At 46.9% G+C, this 26,005-nt stretch overlaps 1 protein-coding gene across 5 annotated transcripts in view; it reads left to right on the plus strand.

Moving 5' to 3' along the window:
- NFIA (nuclear factor I A) overlaps positions 1-11,171 on the plus strand; it is a 244,299-nt gene extending 233,128 nt beyond the window's left edge. For all 5 annotated transcript variants that reach the window (XM_035564481.2, XM_050712197.1, XM_035564482.2 and 2 more), the window contains one exon: positions 10,521-11,171. In XM_035564481.2, the coding sequence (XP_035420374.1) occupies positions 10,521-10,538 (18 nt within the window). In that variant the 3' untranslated portion in view covers positions 10,539-11,171. The remainder of the gene's footprint in view (positions 1-10,520) is intronic.
- The last annotated feature ends 14,834 nt before the right edge of the window (positions 11,172-26,005 follow it).

A 26,005-nucleotide genomic window follows, 5' to 3' on the forward strand; every position in this document is an offset into this window, starting at 1 on the left:
CATCCCCACCCCGCCGGCTCACATGGAGCTGGACGGGGCTGCTGGGCTACCACGTCCTGTCCCTGGCCACCGGGTCACCGCCGTGTAATGTGAGAAGCCCCGGCATCGCCGCCGCCGCGCACCCGGGCCCGAGGATTGTGCACGGCCTTGAACTTTCCTCAGAGCAGTTTGTTGAGTTTAGCGAGGTACAAAGCATCAGGAGAAATGCAGACATCAAAAGTTCTCGCATTCAGGAGGCTTTTTTTTGTTGTTGTTCGGCTCAATGCCCTCTCAGTTTTCTTTTTTTTAAGGGGAGATTTGGGAAGGGGGGGGGTTCACTGCTGAATTGATTCGTTATTCCTCCAGCTCAGTGTCTAATTTTAAGGTCAATGTGGCAAAAACTCCAGACTTTCCCTCATGCCCCGATTCCTGGCCATGTTAATTTGGGGATGGTTTGGGTCTCCTTGCCTAGTACACCTAGGACTGCAGAAATCCTGGTCCCTCTTCCCTTCCTGAGGTCTCTCCAATTCAGCCTTTCTCTGCCCACCTCAGACAACACCCTGTCGCCTCGACCCCCTTGTCCCCAGCTCCCAGGCTGTCCGTCTGTCAGTCCGCACAGCCCCATCCCTCCTGCCCTGCTGCCCCTTGCCCGGGTGTCCCCCCCGTTCCTGCCCTGCCTTTATCGGCTCGCTCGTGCTGCCTTTGCCTTCCCGGCGGCGCGGCGTGACTGCTCATTTGTCTGCTTCACCCATAGCCATTCGGTGCCGGGCAGAGACCAGGCACCAAAGCCTTTTGGGAGGATTTCGGAGCCTGGTGCGGAGCACTCTCTCTCTCCCTCCAGTTCAGGTTATTAGTTCCCCTCCCCGCATTTTCCTCTTTCTCTAATAGGACTCTCAGGGCAAGCCAGAAAAACAGCTCAAAACTCCCCTTTGTGCCCCAAAACTATCCCAAGAGCGGAGCTTTCGCTGCAGCTCAGCCCTGTCCCCTGGGCCACCCCATGCAGGCAGCTCCCTGCAGCAGGCAGGGGCTGGGGGCAGTGTGTCTGTGTGTCTGTGTCCGTGTGTCTGTGTCCGTGTGTCTGTGTCCGTGTCTGCGTGTCTGTCTGTGTGTCTGTGTGTGTGCGTGCGCGCGCTCAGGCTGTCTCGCTGCAAATGGAGCTTGGGAGGCCCAGGCCGGGGGTTGATTTTTTTTGGATGACTTTCCCTGATTGTCTAAAGCAATAAAAGTAAAGAAATTTTCGGGGGAAATGGTGGTTGTGGGGAGATTATTTTTGCAGTCCTGATGCAGGCAAAACTCCTGAGGCTTCGGGAGAGTTTCGCTTGCCTGAGGACTGCAGGAACTGGCTTAAATTGAATAAAACTGTAAGTACAGTATGGGGGACTCGGTAACAAGGAGTTCTGCAAAAGCAACAAAACCAGAGAGCACAATGAAGAATGGAGCGGGTTACGCCGCGGTGAAAGTATGTACTGGTTGTTATAACACCGTGCCGCTAGAATAAATTATGTCCCTTTAAAAAGTAATACTTTAACTGTGGAGCTATATAGAGACAATTAAGACGATATTGTTCTCCTCATTTCCCTGCCCCCCTCCTTCCTCCCTCTCTCTGCAGTAGCTCTGTGGAAACTTTTAATGCTGCAGCTTGAAACTTGGGCCTCTGGGTCTAAAATGCCTGAGAAAGCACTGCGGGCTCTAACTGTAAAACATTCCTTCGGCGGGCCCTGGAAACAGGGCGCGCTGGCGCAGGCGAAGTTCAGAGGGATCACATGTAAATGAGGGCTGGCTATAGACTCCCGAGGAGCGTTTTATTTCGCTTAAACCTGAACTTGAACTTGCGAACGCGCTGCCGGAGCGGGGCCGGGCAGCAGGCGGCCGTGAGGGGCCGGGAGCTGCGGGGCTGGGGGCTCCAGGCTTTGTGCCGCGTCCGGAGGCGCTGGGCAAGGAGGGGGCCCCGGCCACCACAGCGTGGGGACGGGGGAACGGCGGGCGAGGGTGTTGGGGAACGGGCTCCCTGAGGCTCCCGAGCGGCTCGTTTCTCCACGCAGAAGGGTGGAAAGTGGCAGCGGGGCACGTTTGCCGTCCCAGCCTGCGCCGAGGGCTCTGGTGGGAGCCCCTTGCGTGAAGTTATAAGCGGATCTCAATCCGGATGTGCACTTTATTTCACGGAGGGAAAGAAATGTGAGATTTAACTGTTGAACTGTTGGCACTTCTGAGTAAATTTAACCGTGCTTCTAGAGGATAAAATACAGGGCGGTCTCAAAAGTGTGGCAGAAGGAGTGCAGAAATTAAAACCCCTTTGCAGCGTATTTACTTTTAAATCACAATAGCAAATGCAAACCACAGAGCAGCTTTTAAGGCCTTTTTTTGCTCCTTCGATAAAACGTGCACTGATATTTCCTCTTCCCCTTGCACAAGACCGGGGAGGCGAGGAGCAGCTCACGGCCCCGCCAGCAGCCCCAGGTGAGGTGGGGACAGTGCGGCCACCACCAGGCTCTGCCCGCAGCTGGCACGGCCGCTGGGCACGGGGGCACCTTCCCCCCAGCTGCTTTTGGCCGGTGGGACATATTTGGGTCATTTCTGGTGACTCCCAAACAATTTTGGCTGTGTCTGTAGCAAAACTTTGAAAGGATGAATGGGTGAAAAAAAAAAATCTTTTTGGCAGTTACTCAGGAAATATCTACAAAGATGTCCTTTCTGGAGCAAGATATTATTTCAGGGTTTGTGTTAGGATCATTTTTATTCTGTGACAGCGCATAAAGAGACTGGGACAGAGCAATGAGGTCTGGCATAGCTAAAATCCCTTCTGTGTGTGTGAGGTTATATAGTTTATCAATGCAGAAACCACCACGGGCTTTGCAAAGTAAACAGCTGGCTTGATTCTGTGTGCTGCACTTTGGAGTCATCTGTGGGATTTAAATGGCTAGCCTGCGATTTTTGGAGTAGGGCAAATATATATTTTTTTTCTTTTAAACATGTCAAAAGGGTTTTGCAGCCATTTGTTTTCTTAGTTCCTTTATTTGTTAGGATTTTCCTTTCTGTTTCATTTTGGTTTATTTTGCTTTTGCAAACGTCTTCGCTGCCACCAGCGAGACTCCAAATAAAATTAAAAAAGTTTCTATCCCAGTCAGAAAACCTTATGGCAGCGACAAATATCACAGAAAGCCATCGTCTCTCTCAAAGATTTCATCTCACCATCCACTTAATCCGCTTGCTGTACCTCAGATCTCAAGTAACTTTCATACTGTGGGCTCACTTTAATGGATAGAATCTATTTTTCATGAAAAAGCAGGAAATAAGCTGTCTTTCGTACAAAGATTTACAAAATGTAATCATTGTTGAAATATTCTCTTTGAACTGCCTTGTCCGCAGGGGTGTCTGGCTCCCAATACCCCCGTTTCTTTAGAACACCCTTACAAGTTCTTCTGGTAGATCAGGTACACTGGTGGTTCTGGTCTTTGATGTCTTGAATGAATGAAAGAAAAGCATAATAAAAGAGAGCTGTTGATCAAGCATAAAATACTCTTTAAGCTGACAGAATGGCAGAGTTAACACATTCTAAGCTGCTTTTAGGTTTTTCCTTTTTTCCTCACATTTTCCTGTGCTTTGTGTACAGTGGGGGTTTTTATTTTTTGAAAAGTCTCTGATCTATGTAGTATGCCGTCCTCTAACAAAAAACCGAAATGGGATTGTTTCTCTCTCTTTCTCCCCTTCTTTTTTTTTTCCTCGCTCTTTCACTCAACTATCTTTTTTTTTTTTTTTAACAGCAAGGGTTACGGTTTAGCATTACTGCAGTGAGCTTTCAGAGTATGACGAAGTTTAGCAGTTATTTTGAAGATTTCAAAGTCAATTTACTAATAAACAAACTTGTTCACTTAACTGTTTAGAAAAGCGGGGGCAAAACTTTAACTCGCAAATTGTTTCCAAAGTAAAATGAAGATCCTCTGTCCAAAAGCACAATTGTAAACTGAAAGAGCGACATAAAAAATGACCTCACTGTGAGAGAACTTTCTTTTAGAGTCAGAGAAAAGGGAAAGTTTTCTTCCTGTAGATCTAATTTAGATCTTAAGTTCCCATACATTATTTATACATCATATTCAAAGTGCCAGCCTACTCTGCTTGCTGGATTACATTTCAAACATTTGCCATTGATAAGTCTTTGCTGTATTATATTCAGACTAAATGTGAATATGTCATAGCGCAGTCAATCTTTAATCCGCTGAGCTTCAGGTTCAGGCGGCAGGGGGTCCAGCACTCAGAGCATTGCTTTATACTTGAGAAACATCTGGGGCCAGCTGGGACACTTTACTGGAACATTCAGATGTCTGGAACAACAGCAGGAGTTGCTGTATGAGTATGTTTTCATAGGTTTGGGAGGGTTTGGGGTGACTTAGTTAAAAACACGAGCTATTCCCAACTTGAGGTTTGAACCCAAGCAGAAATCTTGCCTGAAGTGAGCTTGTTGGTCCCAGGAGAGAAGTGGTTTGGACTACTATACATTTTTAATAGTCAGCAGGCAGAAGTCCATATTACAGAATTATTGCACATAATTTAATGCAGTTTGCCACAATTGGCATTCTCGCAAAAGCTATTGGATGCAGAGCTACTGTACACATCGCCTGGAGACTAGTGTCCCTCCCGGGACAGGTTTTATCTTCCTCGAGACAGTATAAATATGCTCGTAGTGGGGCGTGTGACTCTCCTGGGTTTGGATTTTGGACAACCAGAAGATTCACTCACTGTTTTATGTCCCTTTGGGGATGACCAACATGCTACTTATGTCCCTTTTGGTATTCCATTTTGGAAAATATAATTACTAAATAATTAATCCCAGCTCTAAGAAAATAACTTGCATAGGCACAAAGGTGACCTTGTCTTCAATATTCACCTTTCGGTTTACACAGTAGGATCAAATTTCATGCCTGGAGAAACTCTGGAGAAACCAATAGAAAAGTGGGACGAGTGCAGGCACGGGTGAAGTGGATGTGGTTGCTCTAAGGGCAGGAGCCCTTGCTCCAGTTGCACCAGAAGCCGAATTACCACAAACTTCACTCACCCTGGCAGCCTTTTTGAAACCATATCAAAGCCCAAGTTCTGGCCTCTTACTTTCAAATGACCTGTCATAGGGAATAGCCTTGCCGGCACCTTCCACAAGGTGATGTCTAACGGACCAGCTTGCTACCTAGCTGTTTACATTCTCACTTTATCTTTAAAACCAGAAGGGCTCGTTACCCCGATGCGCCATCCCAGGGTTAATGTTTCTGATTGCCTTGAAGTTCTTGCAATGACCGAAATGTCATCCCCAAACAAAACAAATGAACTGATGCGCCGTGATGAATCCTTGCAGGTGCCTGGCGGTCGTGGTTCAGGTTCAGCTCTGCTGCTCAAACAGCCTCTTTGCCGGCAAGCTCTAAAGCTGCAAGGTTGTTGTTTTTTTTAATTCAGGCTCTTATCAAAGGTGGATTTCCCCGCCCAGGACGGAGCAGTGATAACTTGCTGCAGCCGTGCCAGGGGCAGCAACGGCCGTGGTGCAGCGGCAGACGTGTTTGAAGTCCCGACAGCTGCCAGCGCTCTGCCGGCACCGCGCACCAACCCGGCCAAACCAGGCTAAATCGTAAAGAAAATGGCCGGAGCGGAGCAGGTCTTAGCCCTAAATGGATGAGGTGAAGAAAAATCTCCTGTGTGTGGAGTTTGTCAGAGTTTCAAATGTGTGAATGTCCTTAAATAACCTACATCGCCCGGAGAAATAAGCCAACTGTCACACCCAGTTCTGGATTCCACATTAACAACCTCCTTCCGCAGCGTTAAACTTTGCCCTTGAGGACTTTTGTTTAACTTCTTAATTTGAAAAACAGATAGGGCTGCTTTACAACCTTCACTTTTTGCGCGAACTGAAAGGCCTCATTGTTAGCACAGGGGATGTGCAGGTAGAAGTAAATTTAACAAGTTTTCGTTTGATTGTCTTTCTGTTTGAAAACGCATGAGCCGTGTTCATGGCTAGGCCTGGGAGCCGGGGATAAAACATGTCGCACAGGAAGGCTGTTTTAAGAAGGTTTTTATAAACAATGGGCCAGTTTCTGCGTTCCTGACACAGGCAGAAACTGCTACCGAAGTCAATGAGGCACTTTCAGCCTTTCTCCTTTTAAATATCCTGAATCGCGGAGCGCTTCCTCGCTGTTCTTCCAATACAAAGGACCCGATTGTCAGAAGTTGCTGAAGGATTTTTGTGTGTCTGTGCTGTCTTCAGAACAGCATAAGAAATAAATAGACTCCCGCTATCAAAGACACATAATTGCCATTTCAGACTTCCTGTTTAGGATTCAGTCAAGTAGATATTGTTTATGGTTCATAAAACCTTACTACTGTGAGGATTCTCAGATACTGGCAGTATAGAGTTTCAACTTTCATGGTGCTGTAAATTAGAAAAAAAAAAGTGTGATAATACTCCTCCGAGAACAGTAAAATAGAGCTCTGCAATGGTTAAATGGAATTTTATAAGCACATTCGGTGTGGAACTGTTTTGCATTACATGAGTTGAATACCTTAGAGATGACACACATCTGCAGGCACTTTATTAAATCCTTAGTCAGCACTTTTCGACCTGATGAGATTACTTCTTCATTTGACTGGAGAAAGGGAAGCGAAGATCTCGTGCCGGACTGCAGAATTCTTTCTGATGTTTCACCTTGAGCGCCAGGGAAGGACAGCAGGATGCTCCGCAGGACAATACAGACCTGTGGTGGCACTGACAGCGGTGCGGCAGTAATTGCACTGAGTAGGACCTTTAGCTCCAGTGGATTCATTTAGCTCTAAACTTGCTGGTAGAATAGTACTGCAAAGTAAATAGAGAGGAAATAAAATACTGGCTCTTTTATGAAAACGCAAGGAGATCATATCGGCCTGACTGTACTGTGATAGTGCACATGATTTAAATGGAGATTTTAAATTAAGAAAGGCAATACACTGTTCTCCAGCTGGGTGTAGTTGGATAGATTACAGGACGTGAAGGGATAAAACGCATGAGGGGGTTCGACAGGAAAGCCCCGCTCGCACCATGTTGTGCAGCACCCTGAAAGAAAGCAAAAAATAAGTCAGCAGTCCCAAGGTACAGACCTGGGCTTCTCCTCCCCCTGCCCCGAGCCCCCTAACCGTGCAAAACACTCGGCAGATCACAACTATCAGAGCTCCCGACACTTAATATGCTTCCCGGACGTGTTCATTTGAGGCGCTGAGGTCTCCTCTCCCCTTGCAGGAAAGTTTCACAGGTGCTTCAGAAGGACAATGGAGTTCTTCAGACATAATCCGGGAAGACTTAGACATGTATAGGAGGCTTGAGGGGGATATGAGATCTTAATATTAGAATGATTAGTAGAAAAGGAGGATCATTCTGTGTGTGCATTTCAGCTGTAAGACGCTCTAAATTAAAACGGTATCCTGAGAGCAGTGCTGGTGGGATCTGATGAGTAAATGCACTCTCTGTCTTGCTGTTCTGCTGCCTCAGCCCATAAAACATTTCATCAAAGCCGGGCTGCAGGAACAGCCAGCGCGCGGTGCAGCTGTTTGCGAGGTACTTGGAGTTTGGCTCCTTTAAAAGCAGCTTTTCAGTAAAGTCAGTCCGGAGCCCCTGCACGGGAGTTTAAAAAATATCCGTGCAGTTCGGTTTGATCCCGTAAGGGTTAATTAAGTTTTGCATCGGTATTAAGGCTGAGCAGTGTCTGCAGGAGTCATATTGACACCCTGGTGCATGGTAACTCTACTCCTTTATTGACATGTTGCTAGTCAAGAGCACAATAGCACTCTGTGTCTGCAAATCATTGCTAAAATCATCTCAAGAAAAAAAAAGTTTGAAAGCCTAACGCTAGACAAAGGCCCCAGAGCTGCACTGCGCAGCGAAAAACTCCAGAGTCAGCAACTTCTATTGATTAAAAACTAACCTTTAAAGTAACTCTCAGAGTGTGTGGTTAGCATTTAAATTTAAACATGTCATGAGTTGATTTGTGTTACTGAATACCAACTCAGAAGGAGTTACATTCACATCAGATTTTTTTTTCTAATTCCCTTAAGCAGCTAAAGTATTTCATGAAATGTCAATAGGGCAGGGGAGAAAAAAAAGGTGTTTTGGAGGGAGGGGACTCGCGCGGAGCCTCGCCGCTTCTTTTCCCATGCAAATAGTCACCCCAAAAAGAAAAGTGTGGGGAGCGAAACACAATAATTAGACCTTTGTCTAACTTTCCCAAGTGCCAGAGAAAGACAGATTAATTAAATACACAACAGTGTTGGTTTTTGGAGTGGGGGTCTCTCTCGCTGTGTAGGTCATAAATTAGGCAGAATAAATACTTCAATGTGTTTGCAGCGGGCTGCTACGTCAGAGCGGCTGGCGGGCGGTGGGAGGGCGCAGCGCGGCTCTTGCTAATGACAGTCACGTCTGGGGCTGTCTGGTTGCTCGTAGCAACGAGACATGATGTAACACCGGGATGAACTTGAACTTGGGGGACTTGAAAAGGGAACAATAGACCAGAGCAATCAATAAAGCCTATTTCAGTGAAGGATTACAGAGCCGCTCTGGGGTAACCTTGTCTGCGAGGCGCAGGCTGAATAGCAAGACGCGTGAAGGAGCGCCGGGCCGTGGGGGAGCGCGGCCGCGCGGGACGGACGGGGCGGATGGACGGACGGACGGACGGGCGGATGGACAGACGGACGGACGGGCCCAGGGCATCCCCAAGGCGGGGGCCAGCAGCGGGAAGGCAGCCTTCGTCCCACCCGGAGCTGGTGGGGAGCAGCCGGCCTCCGCAGCGCGGCAGCTCCCTTCCCGTCCTCCTCTCTATTATTTTTTTTTGAGTAATCTGCTGCGAAGTCAGAGGGGCCTTGCGAGGCCAGGGCAGCTCCCGCTGCCGTCACCCGGCTGCCGAGCCATGTGGCCGAGCCGGCGGTGACGGGAGCCAATTGGACATCTGCGATATAGATTTGAAATGATCAGCGCTGAATTTTTAACCCCTTTGCTCCCCGCTGCGGCCTTTCCACGGCTGCAGGCCTGGCCAAAGGCTGCTGGAGACGCTCCTGCCAGGCCCGGGAGGGCCCGCGGCCCCCGCTCCGCTCCCCCGCAAAACCAGGGGGCCGGGACTCGGCACCGCCTCCTGAATCCTGCAGGAACTCCTCTCTGTTTATGAACTTTACATATGAGAGCTATTTCGCTTAATTACAGCCCGCTTAAGTCTAAATAGAAAATCTGTAGGCAATAGATGGAGCCGATATGGGAATGGCAATGGCGTGTTTGTATTCAGAAGGGTGAGTGAAGGAAGAGTTCGTTAATGAGGTGTATTGGAAGTGGGACAACTCCTGCGATCGTGCTATTTATTTTACCGGTTCCTACCTCCATGGCAAGACCACATAATCTTGAAGTCCCACACAAAACTTGCCTCAGAGTTTTCTGTAAATGTTCATAAATCCTCCCTGGGTTGATTGTACTATCAATCAAGTCAGACGCTGAAAAGGAATAGAGGAAAAAGTTGGTAAAACTTGTCGTCAGTTTATACCTGCACACGTATGCACCTCATACATTACAGGGCCCAGACTAAAAACACGGGGTGTCAGCAGCAGCTCTCTAATACCTGGGCCTTTCTGCTCGTTTTGTTTTACTTTGGGCTAAATCGCTGCTGCTCGTTGGCGTGCTCCCACCGCGACGTGTCGCTGCCCCTGCGCATGGTCCCCGGGCCTTACACTGCCCTCATTCATCTGGGGTTCGGGTTGGCACGGCCCATCGGGGTCTCCCCGGCACTGTCCCAGCCTCTCAGCCCCACGTGTTGTCCTGCCAGGGAGTGGAACTGCTTTCTGTGCCCCGGCATCTGCGCCTTTGGGTTAAGGACGGTATTGTTGTGTGCTCCGCAGAGCTAAAATCCCAGGCAATTTCCTCTCTTTGGAAAGGAAAAAAAAAAAATTTCCCCCAGAAAAAAGCTATTAGTTGAGGTTTGCATTTTGTTTTGAAACACAAGTATGCCCAGAGATACGGGACATTTTCGCTGATCCACTTTCCCCCAGATTTGCTTTATCCTTGCTTTTCTCTAGCGATCCACTTTCTCCTAAGAAAACAGCCCTGTTGTTGAATTTCTGTGCATCTGTTCCAGTGAGACAGTTGAAGCAGGGCAGTATAAAGCAACAGATGCTTATGCTGGCACATGCCTAAATACCCAAGAAAACCCCGACTGCAGGGTGATAAATGGCACCGAGACGCGAATGTGTATCGCCTTTTCAGAGGATTAGACAAAAGTGAGCTAGAGGGATCTTCAAGCCATAATCTATTAAAAAGATTGATAACTTGTAACATGACATGACCCCCGTGTTCGTCTGTAGCTATGTCCAGCGACTGTCGCTGAAAAAAAATATATTGATTTGTACAGTATTTTTAATTAAGCTTTGTAATTAGGTCGATTCGTCACAGCCTCAATTAGCCCCCCTCTTGGCGGCTGAGGATCGCCGCAGCGCTCGGAGCCCTTCCCGCGGCAGCGAAAGCGAGCAGCCGGGCTGACGAAGTCTCCTCTTCTCTTTTGCAGTCCTGGTACCTGGGATAAAAGTCTCCGCTTCCCACCACCCACCGGACAGACCACCTGACCCCTTCCCACCTCTGTAACACGAAGCAGCAGCAACGCAGCGCAGCGACTTCACATCGGCGGAAGGGGAGGCGAGCAGACACCGACAGCAAACTCGTACATGGAAATGGCAAACGTTATGGTTGAATGGCAAAGGCCGTAACTTTTTCGAGATTTTTTTTTTTTTAGACAACTTTAGGACTGTTGTAATTTCTCCTATGGTGCTGGAAATGGTTGGGCTTCATAACTTTTGAAGTGTTTCATTGGTAGTGTAAGCATTAGGTGACACTGAGTAGAACTAGCCTCTGCTGCTGCTTACCAACTCGCTGTTGTAACACACTTTCCATATGGAGCCTAACTGTTTTACAGTATCCTCATCGATTTTTTCCCATACAGGTGTGAGACTTCTTGAGAAATCATGAAACACACTTAAACTATAACTTTTGTAGTAGCTGAATTCTGCAATATATAACTTACCGGACAGACATAGAGCATGTTTTTCTGTAACATATCGGAAAAAAAATGCAGGTTTTTTTTGTTGTTCTTTTTTTTTTTTTTTACAGTCGGCACTTAGATACGTAACATGAACCATAAGAGCATTGTCAACAATTTTTTTCCACTCAATTGCAGAGCGATTTAAAACATCGAACTACTACTATTCACTAAAAAAAAAAAAAAAGAAAAAAAAGAAAAAAAAGTTTGAAATGCTGCACTTACATTAAAAAAAACATTTTTCAACAATTTTCAACAATTACACAAAAATTCACGCAGAAATGGGGAAGTTGGTCTGTTTTGACAGAAACTGACAGGAATCAATCAAAACAATCGAATTTTGAATTGAGTAAAGTGCAATTTCATTGGATAGCTAAATATCTTTGTAAGATAGAGATTGTTGAAAATTCTATTTTTGTTTTCCAAGTCCTTCCACCCCAGGACTCTAAATTATTGGGGTAAAAAACAGCCTTGCAAGAAAAAGGGGAGCTATTTTTGCTTTTTATGTTTTTTATTGTTGAACTTGTATCCCTTTAAAACTGAAGGAAAATTAAAAAAAAAAAAAAAAACAAATCTAATGGTGCTTTTACCACAATATGTTAACTACATTAAATGCTAATTAATCATTTTCTGTTATCAAAGCACATAACTAAAATTAAATCATAATATCTGTTAATTTTATAAGCTAAAAGTCACTATAATGGATTATGCCAATTCTGACAAATTTTACGTGTTTCCGGCAATATAGGGTTTATCAGTTCTCAAACACCTTGGGAATAATATAGAACGGTCCAGAAATTAAAACACCTTTGTGTCCCTGAACTGGTACATTTTCTGGACTGCGAAGAAAACAATACAGAAACAAATGCTGATATTACAACTTATGCCAGTTCAAAGCAAGGGCACTTGCTGAAGAAGAAAAAAAAAAAAAAAGTTTGGACCCCAAACGTCCTGTATCTTATGTACAAAAAAAAGGAAAAAAAAAGAAAAAAAAAAAGAGTGCAAGTGATTTTTTCTATCAGACAGCGGAGCACCCCTTTGCTTCACATGCAACTTTAAGAAGGTTTCCTATACTATACATATATATACGTTCTGGTTGGCAAGTCCAGCTAATCAGAGAAAGTCTCTGCATGTTCTAGTGTTAGTAACTAATTTTTATATAGTTAATGTAGGGTAAAGTAGAGTGCATTAAGACACAATATTGTAATCCCTATTCCAGGCACTTGCCTTTAAACTATGTTTGTTCGACCCTTCAGAAGGGTTTCTACTACTGTCCTATACAATCAAGTAACTGAAATTCTTGGGAAGACACTTTGCTCCTCATCTTTTCCCTGAAACAATGTTTTGTTTTGTTTTCTTAATTTGCACGAAACAAAAAAAAAATTCCATATCAATGTGCCTTGCCCTGGATAGCGATTATTTGTGGAATTGTTGCACATGTTCCTATATTGAAAGGGGTTTTTCCCTAGTCAAGCATTTGGAGACACTTTTTGTAAATGTGACTTTTATGTCAGCCATTGTCAGTTTCAACATCTAGAATTAAATAGGATGTTAGTTGTTCCGCAGATAGGAGTAGTGTTTATTGTCCTGTATGGTCAGTGGCAGTGCTATTCTGAGATCTGTAGATGCTAGATTATCAGTATTTTTGGATGTTGCTGCATTTTACATTTTATTTGGAGTCTTCCTTTTGTTTTGTTTTTTTTTCCCAGATATATGAAAATATGCAATACCTGCTTATATCATGTAGAAAAGCTTAGCAATTATTAATTTTTCTTTTAATTTTTTTTTATTTGACCAAAGTTGGTGCTGCACTTGACGCAGTGTGTTTTAGGTGTTTGTCTTTGTACTTTTGTGATTTTGAATGCACATGCAGGAAGGGCTCTTCTTAGAGAAGCAGTCAAACTGTGAAGCACTAAGCTGAACCCTGCTTCAAGCAATTTTTGTTTTACAACTGTTCCTTTCACAAGCAAGCCTTAAAAAAAAAAAAAAAACTTCCTTTTTCTTCAGATCCCACACCCATTTTTATTAGCAGACTGCAATCAATCCACATTCAATAAAAGTATATAATGCCCATTTTTATATGCACGTTTTTAAACTTCCAAGTTCTGAAAATTGTTTACTGGTTATTCTCTATTTAAGGAAAAAATAAAATGTTTTGGATTTTCATATGTGTCTGATAAGTGGTTGAGTAGTCATTTTGCTCTATTGTATTGTGTGATTGTTAGTATATGGTATCACATCCTCTAGCCAGCATCCTTTGCCTTCCCTATAGCACTTAGCTGGGCATTACTTTATTAAGACATATGTGCACTAAAAAAAATAGCAGCTTTCAGTGCTTCACAGTGAAGGGAAAAAAGCCTAGACAAACATTTTGTCAGAACCTTGCTATGAGACAAGGTATTACCAGTAAATTGGTTGTATATACAATAAAATTGCACCCTTTTTTAAACAAAACAAACTAAGCAATAGTTTGGGCAGTTAGTTGTTTTTAGTGAGCATGTTGTAGTCATGGCTGCAAAGAGAGAGAATTAAACTGCCCACTCAGAAGATATGTAATTTGTATGTTGTATAGTTTTATTGATTACACTGATTTATTCTACCCTATTTTATAATGCAGGACTTTTGTAATGTTGTTTAAATGAGGAAAAATTTCTGTCAAATTAGCTTAGTGGAATTTCTGATTGTTCGTTATAAAGGCAGCGTTCATAGAATTGCTTTTTTTTTTTTTTTTTCCTTTGGGAACTGGATTTAAGTTAAAAACTTTCCTGTTTCCTTTTTGTATGTATTTAAATACAGTTATTTTTCTTCTCTCAATGGTATAGCATATTCCTATGCTTGAGAAGTATAGGCTACTGAAGAACCATTGTAAATGGACATTACAGGTATGCTGTATTTTTGAAGGTATTTTGTCATATTAAGTTTGATGACGCTAAAGTTAGGGAATTCTGAGCAGAATTGCGAGAAAAAAAAAATGTTTTAAAGGCTTTAAAACATTAGGTAGGCGGTCGAGGGTGTTAACCAACAGGGGTTATAAAGCATTACACACTAAATCCAGTTTTTTGTTCACCTTGCTGTCACACAGCCACCGCGGCAGCAGGGCGAGGAGCGGAGGCCTGGCAGGGCAGCGCCGTGCCCGCGCCCCGGCCCTGGCTCAGCAGCAGGTTTCGGGCCCTCTTCCCTCCAGGTTGCTCTAGCAGTTATTTTTTTCGTCACGCGAACGACTTTTTTCTCCCCTCCCCGTCTCCTTCTCTCCAGAAGTTGTCAGACGCACAAATTCTCTGACCTGCAGTCACCCACCCACCCATCCAAATTGAAAGGCCTAGAAAAGTGCTTAGCGCGAACTGACTTTGCCAGTTAATTCCTTTCTTTTTCCTCTTTTTGAACTAGGGCACTTGCTTTTATCATGCCGCACACCCCAGCAATGCCATTATTTATTCCTCTTCCTTTATAATAAAAACTTACGGGCTTAAAGTTAGGCAGCCATGGTACACTTTGTCTCTGCTGTTTTTTCCCCCTCCCCCTTAAGGCCGAAGGGGAACAGAAACACAAAGTTTTCTCAACTCCACAGTATTCAGTCAGCCCACAGGAATATGCAAAATCCCTCTAACATTTTTTTTTTCTTTCTCTATTCCTCTTTGTTCCGTATATTTGCAGCTTTGTAGTAACAGTGTTATAAAATATTTACTGTACAAAAATACAAAAAACCCAGATACATAGCCTAAAACAGTTTTTTTTTCCTTGTGGTGAATTTTTTTTAAGAATGTCAGTTAATATTGTACTTTGCATTGTGTCTCTGGAAATATCTTTTTTTTTTTTTTTTTGGTAGAAGGCCTCCATCGAACAAAATTAAAACCATAACCGGCATGACAATGTAAGGAGAGCTTCAATGGCACCTAAACAATAAATAAATAACAAAATAAACCTCATGAGGTCTGTTGGAGGCAGGTCTTGTGAAGTTAACACTGCCTGCTAGGCAGGATTTTCATTAAATCAAGCTTACAATGCCAATTTTGTCTTGAAGTCAATGCATGTATTACTGTTTGACAGTAAACCCAGCTATGCCATCATCAAGTCCAAGGCTGCGCAATAGTCTAATTAGTATCGAGTACATTTTCCTTTTATTTTTTCCAATAAAAAAGCAGTGGGATGAAAATTGCTTTGATATATAGCAGGTAACATTGAAGCTATTCCATAGCACTTAACTGTAGTGAATACTGTGTCACCAATTCTGAAATCAATTTAATGTTTAATGCAAATCCATTACATGGTGCTATTACAGGCTGGCAAAATGATTTACAAAAATGTGACAACTTGGGCTCAATTCACTCTGCTTTCCAACAATGTAAATGCATAGCAGTGTTTATCTGCATGAAAACTATGCACTAATCTATCTGAAAAAAAAAAAAAAAAAAAAAGAAAAGAATATATCAACTTTGGTATCTACTTTCCGTTTACTTCAATCCTTGCCTTTTTGGCCATTGTTATAATGCCAGCTTTAGGACAGAAAGAGTTATAAGAAAACCAGCATAATACCTGATATATTAAAATGTAGTGCCTGTGAAATCTGTATTATATTGCTCTTCTGAAGTAAGATTTTTCTACACCGGTAGCCTTCGCTGTCTGTCAGAACCTTCTGATATAGGTGATGTAAAATAACCGTACAATATTAATGCATGCTATTCCATAATGCTTAGTAGCTGTATGAATATTACTCAAAGTTATGTTAGTCTTTTTTTCTGACTTGGTTCTTGTCAGATAGGTTTAAAGATATTTCACTGAGAACGCAAATTCTGTCTTTTCTTGATTTGGGGTGTTTTCAGTATTTTGGAGGTATACATTTACTTAAATTCAGTATTACTTGTGTTTTGGGTTTTTTTTTCTTTTTTTTCTTTTTTTTTTTCCTTTTTTTTTTCCTTTTTTTTTTTTTTTTTTTCTAGAGGGCAGGACATGGTGTTTGAGACCAGAAATCCGTGCCTGGTAAGATTTTTGTCTCAAAAAGCTACCCTAAGAATTCAAAGAGCTTGCTCTGAAGAACATACCATAAAGTTCAAATTTTAAGGGACAGTCCTTTAAACCCATAAACGAGATTGAGCTCGTCTTGCAAGAGATTTCTTAATGGGCAGCGGTTAACCAGGTACCCATGCTTGACCCTTCTTCACACCAGACTTCCTCATATAGAAGAAAAACCCTTAAAAAAAAAAAAAAAAAAGAAAAAAAGAAAAAAAAAACCTCATGTGGTTGTTTAGTTTCATGCACAGTTGCAATATTTTTCTTCAGACAAACTCTGTACAAACTTTGGGCCCGATTCATAAAAGCTCATTTGCTATTAACACGGGACTCTGGTGGGCTTTTCTCATCCAAATTTCGGATCACTTTCTGTCCAAGGACACGCTCTGGCCGGTCCTTCTTTCCCCAGCACGCGCGCCTGCTCGCTTTCCTCTCCCTCCCCTTCCTCTCCCCACCTCCCCTAACTCCAAACGAGAACAAAAATCGATGGGACGCGGGGCCGCGGAGGCAGGAGGGGAGGAAGCGCAGGCCCATGCTCCGACACCTCGAACGCACAGGCGTGCGAGAGAAAAGGGGGAGGCAGCGGACGGGGACGACCCCGAGCCGCGCTCCGGCCCTTGCGAGGTTTTGTAACGTTGAGGTACACGCTGCTCGATTACAAAAGAGATTCTGTTTGTACCAGAAAAACGCGCTAGATTGCTACCTCTGAGCTCTAGAGAAAACCTTCGTAAAGGAGAACACCTGTATACAATGTGAACTTTTGTACTTTGTACGCTTTTTTTTAGGGAAGACTATTTTCCACTTAGTTAATCTTCTATGCTCGAGCATGAACAAAAACAATTGTGTTCAGTGAAATCCCCCCCTTTTATCTACATCCACAAATTAATATGAGGGAAAAAAAAAAGAAGATGCGTTTGTAGACGGAGCATGGTAGGAAGAGATTCCCCGGCTTGGCATCTCTGCCTTGGCCGCTGCTTGCTCTCGCTGCGGGCGTCCCTTGGGGGAAAGGGCTGCAAAATTCCTTGCTTTGGAAACACAATCAAGGAGAAAGCCCCGCTTTGGATGGCTCAGCGGTTTCTCTGCACAGTTGAGCTTTGACCTAGCCCTGGCCTGCTTTCCGAGACTGGTCCAGCCAAGTCCCTCGGTGTTGCTTTTAAATCCGGGGCACTAAAATTTCCACTGGCCGCGTGAAAGATCTGCTGCAAATTCACTTGACACCCGTGTTAATACCATGTCGTGTTCATTTTTTTATGAGTCAGGCCCCTCGTGCCTCTAGTATACTTGTATTGACTCTCATAGTTACCATTTTAGTTTTACTGTGTTCTGTGAAAAAAATTGTAATTGGTTGAGAATCACTGTGGGCATCCATTCTTATTCAACTAAGTCTCCGCAGGTTTTTTGAGCTGGTGTGGATTAGTTTAACTCTTGTATTCAACCATTAGTGCTACCACCTTCTCACATTACAATACAATTACTGGAAGCAAGTACTGCATTTCCTATGCAACAAAAAAGGAAAATAAAAAATTGCTAATGCTAACGGGCCGTGTTGTTATTTACTTGCACAGGGTATCTGCGCGCTCGCGGCACCGCGGGACTCGCTGCGAGGCCGAGTGCTCCGGGTACGATACACGGGGCCGGCACCAGCCCGCCCGCCTCGCTGCTCCGGGGTCCCCAAACTGCAGGAATTTGGTTAAATCGAACCGCAGCCGGCGCATCAGCTGTGCTGTCGGTGTCCCCTGCACACAAAATCGCTCCTGCCGTGGTAACCAGCTGCATCCCAGCGAACCTCTGAAGGTTAAATCGCTCACAGTCGAGACATGAAGCACGTCGAGTAAAAATTAAACGAGATTAATTAATTCTGCAAATGCCACGATGTATCTTTAAAGGGAGCTAAGCGCTAAAAACGCCACCACGTTGGCCAAGCGCCGCGGTGCCGGCTGCGTTTCAGCCGCTGATGATGATGGAGACCTCGCAGCCAGCCCGGGCCGTGCTGTCCTGCACCTCCCTGCGGGGCTTCTGGGGTGCGGGGCAGAAAGCGCAGCTTTCTTCACTGCACTTTGAGGTTTTTCCTCATGTGATGCCTTTTTCCCAAAAGAAACACGCAGAAGTTAAGATCTGCAGAAGGCAATTTTTTGCATTTAAGCAATTCTGCCTGCTTTCCACATAAAAGCTGGCACAAGGCTGGGGCAGCTGTGCTGGTGGCCCTGCAGGGACAGGAGGTGGGGACCCTTGGGTGCACACCCCTTCCCTGGGCAGCACCAGCTGTGAAACAGCTCTTCCTTTTTCTTTTGGGGAAAATTAGTGTTTTCCAATAACTAAGTGCCCGAAGCTCACAAAGCGCGGGTATTTCTTTTCTGACACCCCCCCACACCTGTTTCATTTCGGGCTTCGAGGCCAGGATGGGAGGTTTGGGCCGTGCACAGATCTAATGTCACTGTCCTCTGGTGCCTCCTCCATGCCCCTCACCATGCCTCTGGCCTCATCTGGCCAGTGGCAGCTCTGTGCCTGGTCACTACTCCAGACACGGCACCAGCATTTGGGAAGAAAACTCGTCCCGGGGCTGCAGGAGAGAGCCCGAACACTGGCGGTGCTCAAAGGGAACCAGGAGGGGCTCCAGGAGGTCGGCCGGGTCCTGCCCCACACAGGGCAAAAGCTGTAGGGGAGCAGCCACCCATAGGGCCTGGCCTTGGTCACCCTCTCCCTCTTGCTTGCTGCTTGTCTTGCACTCTTTCCTTCTCGCTTTCTCCTTCTTTCTTCCTGCAGGAAAAAAAAGGTCTCCATCAGCACCTAAGGAAATAAATCCCATTCATTATTTATCGCTATGAAAAAGTGTCAGCTGGGATCGGAGTGCAAGAAGAATACACAATAGCCCGACAATAAAAAAATAAAAATTTTGGGTGGGAGAATCACCGAGTGGTGTTCAGGCAGAGAAAAATTTCGCTGCCCTGACCTGGGGGGAGAAGCAACGGAGGTGTTGAGGGGCCTGCGGGGCACAAAGCCCATCGGCGCAGGCACATTGCAGGGCACAGGCGACACGTGCACACACCCCGGCTTATCCCGCGCGTGCACATGCACGCGGGTGGGATTGCACATGCACACACACGCACACACATGAGGTTTCATTTATCACCATTTGATCACGCCTCTCCCCTCCCGCGCAGCCAGGCAGCGGCACCTCGGGTGGAGCAGTGGTGGTTATCACGCCGAGTTTCGACCTTTGGCTTTTTCACCTTTCCTTCGCCAAATCCGGGCCGTGCCCAGTTGCGTTTGCGTCAATGCTATATAACATTCAGAAATGCTCACACTTCTCTCAAGCTTATTGTTATTACAAAGATATCCCGAAGGTATTACTTACACGTCACGAAGCAACGGCCCTTTAAACTCATATTAGTGGCGGATCTGGCTACTTAATCTCTTCCTTAAAAGTAAAAGTTCCCGATGATATGGAAAGGAAGAGGCTCGGGAGCGTGAGCGAGGCAGCGGGTTCGTCTGATGTCTTTTATCTGCCGCAGACAAGCTGAGCCTGGAAATATTTATTGGTTCAGTCCTTCAGCAACATGGTATTAATTGCCGCCGAGTGTTTTGATAGGTAGTTAGCACAAGGGTATTAATGAAAATAGCACCACTTCATTTTAAAATTAACAACTTGGCCATTCAGCAACATGAGCTGATAAATTATGGCAATAAATTCGCGACTGAGATTTATGCAATGGCACCACACACTCCCACGGCACGGGGGGCCAGGGGCCCTCATCGCCCCCATGCCTCCACGCAGCTTTGTGGGTGCCTTAAATCCCAGCAGACGCTCGGGCCCAGGAGTTTCACGACCTCTCGGGTCAGTTCTGGTGCTCTTTAAAACCGACGGTGCTGGGGGCAGCTACACCAGAGCCCCCAGCAGAGTGGGGAGCCCCGCAGGACTGAAACCACCACATGCCCCACGTTGTTGGTTTGATTACACCAGGTCCCCGACCTGCCCATGCCACAGCACCCAAATAAATCCTCCCATGCTCCCCAAAACCTTAGAAACGGGGAGCTAGGCTGCTGTTGCTGCAGACCTGCAGGATCTGTTGTTGTTGTTGTTGTTGTTGGCTGGTGAATGGCCTCTCACTTGCCAACGACAGACCAGCGTCTGCTGATTCCCATCCCTCTCTTCCCTTCCAAGAGGCAGAAGCAAACCAGGGCTGTGATCGAGGTCAAACCCAAGCCCACCCCTTTCTCTGGGCTATTTTCCAACATTTTCTTTCGCTCAGGTGGGGTTTTTCTGCATCCCATCTCTCAGAGGCCAGAGGATGTGCCAGGTTTTGGCTGCACGCGGCCATCAATGCACAAGCCGAGAGCAAACCCGCTCTGCCTGCGGCACCTGCGGCACCAAAGCAGCCCTGGCCCTGGCACAAACCCTGCTCGCCCAGGACATAAAGCCTCTCGTGAGCGCCGTCCATAACCCGCCTTTTTGACAAAGAAATATTAATCTGTGAAAAATGAATGGCAACTCCCTGCCTTAGGCAGAGAAGAAATTGGAAAATGTTCCTATAAATGTGATTCATATGACATAATACCTGCCCCCATATTGCATTAGCCAAACCTATTAGAATGGAGATGCAGCCAACTATTTTGTTATATGGGGTTTAATCTTTTTCCCCATTGTTCATTATTACCCTACAGAAATTTCATAACCTGGCATCTTTTTTTTTTTTTTTTTCCCCTTCTAGTTGTGGCTTTTCCCTTGTGCCATCCCAGTGGGTTGAAATGAGTGCAAAACACCCCAAAAAGTGCCCAACATCTGCGTGCTGTGGGCAGAGGGCACAAACCTGCTGGGGGGGTGTCAGCAGCAGGGTGCTGAACGGGGGCATGGGGGGGGGGGGGGGGGGGGGGGCTGGCCTCAGGGTGGCACCCCCAGCTCTGGAGCAGCCACATGGGCAGCGGGCTGGGGGGGGGCACTGCAGGTCCCCCGGGATGTCTCCGCTCTTTAGACAAACACAAGCGATGTGCTCTCCTTCCAAAATAGTGCATTTTGTTACCAGGCGGGAGATGCACCCGTTTCATAGAAAATTCAGCTAAATGTTGCATTTATTTATAAATGTGACAAATTTAATAGGGTAGGAAAGGTATTTGAATTATTGATTGTTAAATATTTAAGCTCCGAGTACCCATCCATCAGCATGTGTGAGAAAGCTTGGGACAGATTTATGATGTTGGAGTTTTCCTGGTTAGCTGGCACTTGGCATTTCTATTAATTATATCCCACACACTCCTTTTTTTTGTATGTGTGTGTGTGTTTTTTTTTTTTCCCTGGGATTTGTTAGAAGTATTTATAAAAGATGTCCCTATTATACCATTTAAATATTGTTTGTGCAACTGGAACATGTTTTCTATCGGGGTTTAATACACTGTTTGATTTAGGAGAAAATTAAATTAGAAGGTGTAAGTCTCAGGAGACGAGTGCTTTATTTGAAAAGGGTTTCCACCACTGGAAAGCACAAAGTTTTTCTTTTACATATAAATATTTTGCTCCCGGTGTCCCCGGTGTGTGGGTGGGAAGGAAGCAGAAGACTCAGCCTGTTTCTCTGCAGCCCGATGCTGGGGCAGGTGGGAGGCTTTTGGCAAAGGTTTCTTTGACGTTAAATCACTCAGAGTCTAAAAAGTGCCTCGGTTTTGCCCAGCGTGGTGCCAAAACTCCTGTTGCAGTGTGAGTAAAAGCTCCTGGTTCCCAGTCCGGGGGTGAAGCCTCTGCCATCACATGGGGATGGGGCGCCAGGAGGTGGCACCTCCTGTGCCCAACTGTGGTCCGGCAGGGAAGTGCTGATGATGCTTGTCCTCGCTCATCCCCAAACTGCGTTTGTGGCAGCGGGAGGGGATTTTGTCCTGTCATGAGCCTGGCTCTGTCACCACCAAGCGTCCTCCCTGCTTGCTCTGCTCCCGAGTGCACACTTGGCTTGGGGTCGGTCCTTTCTTTCCTGGGGGCATGGAGGCTTTGGGGAGGAAAAGGCTCAGGGTTGGCCGCAGGGCGAGGCTGTGCCCTGGTCCCCAGCTGGACCCTGTGCACTATCCAAAAAGTGTCCCAAAGTCCTACTCGTACCAAGACTTCGTCTTCACCCTGTAACCACACTGATGATGGGGAGGGGGCATGATGCGTTGCATGATGTTTGTTATGTTCATTAATAACCCCCCTCCAGCCCCTGTTACTTCCCTGGGCGGGGGAAGGATGCGAATGCCCGCGTCGCGGCCCCAGCGCCACGGAAGGGTTCGTGCAATGGGAGGAAACCGCCGAGGAGCAGCGGGTCAATAATGCACCTCCTAAAAACCAGCTCCCTGAGTGTGTATTGCTATGATAGATTGTAATTGCTCAAGAAGAGCCATTATGGCCTGTTAGGTCAATACTCTGCATTTCCAAAGTGCTTTAATTAATACATATTTACATCAGGTAATAGCAAGGATTTCTCTGAGCCGTGGTATGAGGCCAAGAGAGGCTCCTAACTTTCATAATTTGGGGGGGTGGGCATGATTTAGTCTCTCCGTGCTTTGTTGCAAATTACAGAAATGCATCTGTTGTCACGAGCAGCGAGAAAATCTCCGTCCTCCTCCAGGCGGCCCTGTGCTTCGGGAACAGGCACGGGGGCACACAGGGAGCAACCCCCAGCACTTTGCCAGCCGCAGCCCCTCGTCCTTCCCCTCGCTGTTCAGGGCCATAAATAAGGTAACGGCAGATATATTGCTGCTGCTGTTACTTGCACGGGCAGGCACCATCAGGAGAAAGGCTGCGGGTGCTGGGGAGGCAAGCTCCCAGCTCCGCCACGTTCCTGGGCCCCACCACACAGCAAAGCCCTCATTTTGCCAGGTTTTCACCCGTTTCCTTGCCCTGGGAGCATGCAGCCCTCCAGGAGGGGCCAAGGCTGAGTTCGAGGTGCTCAGCCCACACCAGGCACAGAGGTGAGCGCTGGGACCACCTGGTGCCCCAGGTAACACTGAAACACAAACAGGGCAAGGTTATTGATTTTTTTCTCCTTCTTCTTTCCCCGAGACCACAAATTAGAAACGGCGCTGCTAAAACTCACTGGCCTCTCCGCAAATTTTAATTAAAGCATAAATAAATCATTTTGGGTGCTGCACTTGCCTATAAACAATGAGGGAGATGGCACCCTTACAACTGCTTGTCAACATTTGGTGACTAATGAGTCACTGTGAAAATACAATCTGAAGCGACCGAATTGAAACCAGACCCCGGCGCTAACGAACGGCACATGCCCGCCCGCCGCAGCACGGCGGCCGAGGGCCCCCAAACCGCCCCTGGGGGCGGGGGGTGCTCAGCCGCGCAGCCCCGGCCTTTATTGAATAAAGCGCAGCGCTGTAATGCGATATTGCAGCTGCAGCCTTTTTGCCACGTTGTGGAGTAATGTTTTCCCCTGTCCTTGCAGCAAACAATAACCATATGCTGCGTGTGTTACCAAATGTTTATTTTATTTCTTCGTCAGGACTGGAGGCGGGCTCTGAAGAAGGGCTCGCGCTGTTCCAAGTGGTTTCCAGCCAGCTCTGCACGGACCGCGGCATCCCACGCCACGCCTCACCGCACGGCCCCGCGTGGCCCTGGATGCTGACCTGAAGGGTGTCCCCATGCAGCATATCACCCCACACACCACATCTCACCCCCCCACACCATATCGCAGCCCACCACACCGTATCACACCCCATCACACCGCACCATGCCATGCCACACCAGCCTGCAGCAACACAGCCCCAGATGTCCTCCCAAGGCCACGAGTCGCGCTCGCACCAGGCAGCTTCCACCACAGTCTTCAGTTCAACAAGACACCAAGCTGGTTTGGTTTTCTCCACCAAACATGTAAAGCAGGCCTAATTTTCAAGGTTTTTATCCCCCACAAGGGACCAAGGGGCTTTACCCAGACAAGGGCTGCACGTCCCATGCACACACACAGCCCTGCATTTCTCTGATACACCCATAAGCGCCATGCTTGCTGCGGCTCCATGACTGCCGGCACTCCACAAGCTGCAGCCAAGTGTCTCCACACTGTCTTGCTCCTAAAACACCCCAGGACCTATGCCATTTCCACCCCAGCACCCTGCTGAGCCCACCCGACCCCACAACGCTTTGCTCTTCGTCTTAATTAATGAGTGAAATGTTCAGGATCCTGTGGGCGTAGCAGTCATTCAGGCCCGAGGAGCCTGAGCAAGGAGCTGTGCCCTCAGGCGCAGGCAAGTGGCTGCTTTTCTCTCACACCCCTGTCATTCAGCTGAAACAGCAGCAGCAGACGGACAGACAGACAGACGGACAGACAGCCTGCGTCCAGCACGTCCAATATATGCCAATATCCACAGCCCGATTCCCAGCGGTTCTCCTCTGGGGTCAGAGCCCAGCCCCTGGTGCCATGGCAATGGGAATTAGGCCTGCTTAGCTTGCCTTTTTTTCATTATTATTCCCCTGAACGCAGGCTCGTGAAAAGAAAGAAAAATATTATGTTCCGTGTGTCACTTCTGCGAGTCAGAAACCAGTCTTGACAGGGGAAAAAAAGAAGGGGGGAAAAAAAAAATCCAAAAGCTCCCAACTGCAGCACATGCTCATGGAAACAAGATGTGGAGCACATGAGGCTGTCCCAGGGAGAAAGTTTTCTAAAAATAACATATGCAGATTATGTACATAAAATGTCATGAAATATCAGCACATAAAAACGTGTGGTAGTTCAGGCTGTTGCAATTACAGCTAAAATGTGCCAGATGAACGACACGCAGCATTTGGTGCTGTCTGCAGCGAAAGCCAGGCACGGGGCCAGCGGCCGCGGGTGCTCAGCCCCACGGCACCGCCACGCCACGACCCACGAGTTGCCCAGCCCGCCCCAAAGCCGCCGCTGAACACTTCCTAGCTGCCCGTTTTCATAAAACATCCATCTCTGGATTTCATTTCTGGGCCTGCTTTGCTCCTCGTTGGGTGACGGCTCTCGGCCTTGTCAGCAGGAACACAGCGGGGAAGGGGGGGGGGGGTCCCCGGCCACGTAGCTGTGTGTACACACGAACACGATTTGGTTCACGATTTGTCCTCATGCAATGATGATCAGAAAGTGCCTCGCACACAAGGGGACCCCCACACACCCCAAGGGTCACCTCTTTCCCCTGGGCTTTGTGCTCGCTGCAGGGCACTCTCAACAGAGCAGCGCAAATGGAACAGTGTCAGCTCTTTGGCTTCACTAAACCACATTTCTCAGGTAACGTCGCTGCTTAGGGCAGGGCAAAATTCACCTCAGTGGGCCCAGGCTGGATTTTGGGCAGCACCAAGCACAGGCGGCTGTGGGGACTGGCCCCACTGGCAGCTCTGAGGCCTGCAGCACTGTGCTGAGGGGCCCTGCCTCACGGGGTGTGATAGCCTGTTAGGTTGCACTTTTTAACCGCTTTTCTAGCAAACAGGGGCTTTGTCCGTCGAGTCGGCCAGAATTAAATTACTTCGCAAGAGATTTCTTTTTTTCCCCCAAGGATACTTTTTATTTCGTGCCACAAAACGCACGCTGCTGGCGGCTCTTGGGGAGAACAAGGCCTTTTGTATCAAAGTCCAGAAAAGCAACATGATTCATTGCTTTCTCATTATTTTGTCCTCTTGCTGGATATTGCCGGGGAAATTCCGCCCCCCACCCCCCCTTTCTTTCTTTCTTTCCAGCCCGTTTGAAAGCAGCTGATGGAAGGAGAGGAATATTCATCTCCCCGCTTCGCTCACGTGGCCGGCGGAGCCTCGGCAAACTTCGATGGCCGGCATCCCGGTGCTGAGAAGCCCGAGCGCAGGGAGGGCAGAGGGAAGGCTCGCGCCCTCGGCTCGCCTCGAGAGCCTTCCTGCACCGTGGCTCGTTCCCCTGCAGTGCGGGGAAGGCTGTCTGCGGGAGCGAATTGTGTACTGCGGCAGACGGGGCTCTTTTTATTTCCATTGATTTCCGGTTAATCGCTTTTGCCCTCCC

Source organism: Cygnus atratus, chromosome 8, assembly GCF_013377495.2.
Source record: "Cygnus atratus isolate AKBS03 ecotype Queensland, Australia chromosome 8, CAtr_DNAZoo_HiC_assembly, whole genome shotgun sequence".
NCBI lineage: Eukaryota > Metazoa > Chordata > Aves > Anseriformes > Anatidae > Cygnus > Cygnus atratus.